The sequence below is a fragment of the Otolemur garnettii genome, unplaced genomic scaffold (genome assembly GCF_000181295.1).
Source record: "Otolemur garnettii isolate 467f Iridium unplaced genomic scaffold, OtoGar3 scaffold00101, whole genome shotgun sequence".
Taxonomy (NCBI): Eukaryota; Metazoa; Chordata; class Mammalia; order Primates; family Galagidae; genus Otolemur; species Otolemur garnettii.
The window spans coordinates 2,910,000-2,914,213 of NW_003852496.1; the positions used below are offsets into that span (position 1 = coordinate 2,910,000).

The 4,214-nt window shown below is 49.9% G+C and overlaps 1 protein-coding gene across 1 annotated transcript in view; it reads right to left on the reverse strand.

The window, feature by feature from the left end:
• Window positions 1-3,430, reverse strand: part of COPG1 (coatomer protein complex subunit gamma 1) — a 29,437-nt gene extending 26,007 nt beyond the window's left edge. Inside the window, exons 1-5 of the mRNA XM_003796204.2 lie at window positions 3,260-3,430; window positions 1,857-1,909; window positions 972-1,052; window positions 402-473; window positions 213-292 (exon numbers count right to left, since the gene is read on the reverse strand). Coding sequence (XP_003796252.1) covers window positions 213-292; window positions 402-473; window positions 972-1,052; window positions 1,857-1,909; window positions 3,260-3,296 — 323 coding nt within the window. The 5' untranslated portion in view covers window positions 3,297-3,430. The remainder of the gene's footprint in view (window positions 1-212; window positions 293-401; window positions 474-971; window positions 1,053-1,856; window positions 1,910-3,259) is intronic.
• Window positions 3,431-4,214: the final 784 nt, after the last annotated feature.

Genomic DNA, 4,214 nt, shown 5'->3' on the forward strand with positions numbered 1-4,214 from the left:
AAAAAAAAAAAAAAAAGGCTATAGATTAAAAGGGAAACTGCACATTCTGGAGGCTGCAGTGAGTGGGCAGCAGCAACTGAGGATGGGGGAAACAGAAGAATAACTGGCACCTACCACCATGCTAACCAAAGTGTCATCGTCTGATACACACGAGAAAAATCCCTCTTTCAATGGAACCCATTAGAGGGGCCACCCACAGCTCCAAGACTCACCTGCTGGTGACAATGATGACATCTTCTGCGATGCAAGACATCTCCTTGATGGTCAAGTAGCACATCCGACGGAGTGTGGGCTAGAAAAGAGTTAGGGAAAGCCCTATCAGCCCTGGCTCAGCAAGAGGGCCGGAGTGAGACGAAACCAGGCAGCCGCCTCTCAAGGAAAGCTGGGGTTGGGGCACTTACATCATTGGACTGAAATAGCTTGGTCATGGCAAAGAAGGCCTCGGTCGCTTCGGTGGTCCCCAGATGCTCCCCCTGTGGTCATCAAGAAAGAAGTCTTGGCTCGGCTCGGCGCCGGTAGCTCAGTGGTTACAGTGCCAGCCACGTACACTGGGGCTGGGAGGTTCAAACCCAGCCTGGGCCTGTTAAACAATGACAACTACCACAAAAAAAAAAATAGCCATGTGTTGTGGCCAGCACCTGTAGTCCCAGCTACTTGGGAGGCTGATGCAAGAGAATCACTTAAGCCCAAGAGTTTGAGGTTGCTGTGAGCTGTGATGCCACAGCACTCTACAGAGGGCAACATAATGAGACTCTGTCTCAAAAAAGAAGAAAACAAAGAAGTCTCAGCTTGCAAAAGTGGGGCCAGATGGCTCTTTTTGCTGGATCAGCCCAGGCTAGAACCTCAAGCCTTATAGAGAATCAAAGATACCACAACAAAGTTGGATGCTGAGGGGACCCGGAGCTAAGAAGTCATGACATGCCCACCCTTCCCTACGTTCTGCAGCACCATCTCCCCTGCCCCACTGTTACCTGGTTTATGAGGTAAAGAATCTTGGTGAGGATGTGGGCACATTTCCGAGGGTTTATGGGAGTTTCATTAAACACACGAGCCTAAGAAGAAGCAACCAAGTATATTACCTTCTAGCCTAGCCCATTTCCCTTCAAGTATATTCAATGTCTCACAAATCCCAAGGTAAATAAATACACTTGCCTAAATAAGCTTATTTTCATAAGGTAAGAGTTTGGTTTTTTTTTTGTTTTTTAGAGACAAGAGTCTCACTCTGTTGCCCTCAGTAGAGTGCCATGGCGTCACAACTCACAGCAACCTCCAACTCTTGGGCTTAGTGATTCTCTTGCCTCAGCCTCCCGAGTAGCTGGGACTACAGGCGCCCGCCACAACGCCCGGCTATTTTTTGTTGCAGTTTGGCTGGGACAGGGTTTGAACCTGCCACCCTCGGTATATGGGGCTGGTGCCCTACTCACTGAGCCACACAGGCGCCACCTGAGTTTGGGTTTTTTATTCATCAATTAATAAACCCTGAAATCTTGCCTAAATATTAGGGACATGTTGACCTACTGACTAGCAAACACTTAGTAAACAAACATTAACTGGAAGAAGAAACAGTGAATAAACATAAAAATACAAGCACAAGGATCCCTTTCCTGGAACAAAGTTTTCCTGTCTACCAGGCACAGATTTTTCTCCCCTATTGCTCTCTAAACCAGCACTTCAAAAGTCTTCTTCTTTTTTTTTTTTTGGCCAGGGCTGGGGTTTGAACCCACCACCTCTGGCATATGGGGCCAGCACCCTACTCCTTGGGCCACGGGTGCCACCCCAAAAGTCTTCTTAGTATTTCAACTGCATCCTTGTGGAACATTTCTGATGGAAGACAGCGGGCAGCAAATGACACTTGCCTCCTGGAGTACTGCACTCTTCTCCAGGTGCTGGAATGGGTTGGAGCCTCCACCTATAGTGAGGGAGAATGGAGAAGACAAGTTGTGACTCAGAATTTCAAAACTCTCCCAGACATAATAAGGGGAAAATCCTTTCCTAGTAAAGTTCAAAATCCTAAGGAATAAACACCACACTGTACCCTAGAATTACATTAATGTACACAGTTATCATTTAATAATTTAAAAAAAAATTCTAAGGAATGACAAGCAAGGTGTACAATCTGTAGGTCCTACCAGTCTCCAGCAAGGGGGCTCCATTCTACCCTACACCACTCATCACCCAGCAGCCCTGCTACAATCCTTCTGTTCCTCAGGTGCCAAGTTTTGCTTGCTTTCATTCATCCATCTCATGCTTAACTAAGTCCCTATGTGCCAGGGACCACAATCTCCCTGTGACTAAGTTTACTTCACAGATGTCACCGTTGTCTTATTAGTTACATGTGTAATTATTTGGTTGATGTCTGTATCCTCCACTTTGCCTTCTGCAGTTATCCTTGCAAAATAACACATTCCTCTCAAGTTACTTTCCCCCCCCTCACATTGTCAAACCTAACAACCAGACTTAACTAGCCTCTCCACAGTACCCATCGTCCATCACCAACAGCTGATTCTTGAATCAGACCACCTGAAGACCCTAGGACTTCAAACCCTATGCAAACTGACCCGCATGTCACAATCTACTACAAAAGCCCTTGCCGTCAGTCGGTCAGAGAGAGGGATGTGAGATTATTTCTCTTGTCCTCTGGACAGATGTCTTTCCCATTAAAACTCCTCCCTTCCTTGGCAAGCCTACTGTCTTGTTAATTGATTCTTTGTGGGCGAGTGCCAACGATCTAGGCCAGACCCCTTTGTGGGTTCAGTGACGATTTTAATATTTCCAGCCGTGGCACCGAGTGTCCCACATGTTCTACTATAGTATCCGGATACAATAAACGCTGAACATCCATTTTCTGCAAAAATGAATGAAGGGGTCAGGGTTCCCAGCCACTGAACACTGGCTCCACAGATTAGGGCTCAGTGTGGCCAGCACCCATGGAGCCCGGCGAATCCCAGAAGATTGAACGGAGAAAGTAACAAGGGAGCACACGGCCCTGTCCCCTCTTCTGATAGATGGGGAAACTGAGGCCCAGAGGGGGGCGTGACCCGCCCAAGGTCACCCAGGGAATCGCACTCCGAGCTTACGAGCTGGGAACAGTGGAGCATGCTCGGGCTCTCCGAGTCCTGCCACTGACCACCGCGGACCCCTGTCCAAGCCCCTTAAGCCTCCATTAGGCCTCATCCGGGGGTCTGGCCAGACGCTGCGGAGGAGGGATTCCAGGAAGGGTCCTAAGAGCCCGTGCGGGCATCCGCCAAGACCCCATCACCTGACTCCTCGTCCTTCTTGTCGAACTTCTTCAACATGGTGGTGCTGTCCGGGGCACAACGCAGCACCACAACGTTAGACGGGCGCAGTCGAGAACAGCAGTCCGGCAGCAGTTCCACAGGGCCACTTCCGGGCTTCGGCCAGCCACGTCGGCCTGCGCTCTGCGCAGGCGCGCTCCTCGCCCTGCGCCTGCGCACAACCGGGCTACCGCAGTTACGTCGATGTTAACCCCGTCCCTGCCCGAGCGGGAGGGGTGTTGGGAGGCCGATGGGCGGGGCCGGCGGGGGCGGCGACCTATCCGGTGCCGGCTCTCCGCCTAGCGCGCTTCTTACGTGTACGCGAGGAGCAGCAGCAGCCAGTGCCTGGTTGCCTAGTGATGTGAGGTTAGACCGGCTCGCGCACAGGAGGTTCGTAGCATCCCGGCCCGCAGTAAACACCTGATTGAAATTACCTGCTGTTGTTATTGTCATCTTGTTAGCCATGCCTAGCTTTCAGTTTTTTTCAGCTTCCTCATTTTCTCCCTTAGGTCGAATCACTAGGTAACATTCTTTATTTTGCTACCTTGCCTTTTTTTTTTTAAATTAATTTATTTTTGTTGTTGCAGTTTTTGGCCGGGGCCAGGTTTGAACCTGCCACCTCTAGTATATGGGACTGGCGCCCTACTCCTTGAGTCACAGGCACCACCCTATCTTGGCTTGTTTGTTTGAGATATGGTCTCACCCCTCGCCGGGCTAGAGTGCTGTAGCGTTATTGTAGCTAACTGCAACGTAAAAAGCCTGGGCTTAAGCGATCTGCCTCAGCCTTCCAAGTAGCTGGAGTAGAGGGGCTTGCCACACACGCCTGGCTAATTTTTCTATTTTTTGTAAAAATGAGGTCTTGCTATATTGCTCAGGCTGATCTTGAATTCCTGACCTCAAGCAATCCTCCTGCCTTGGCCTCCCAAGTGCTATGATTTC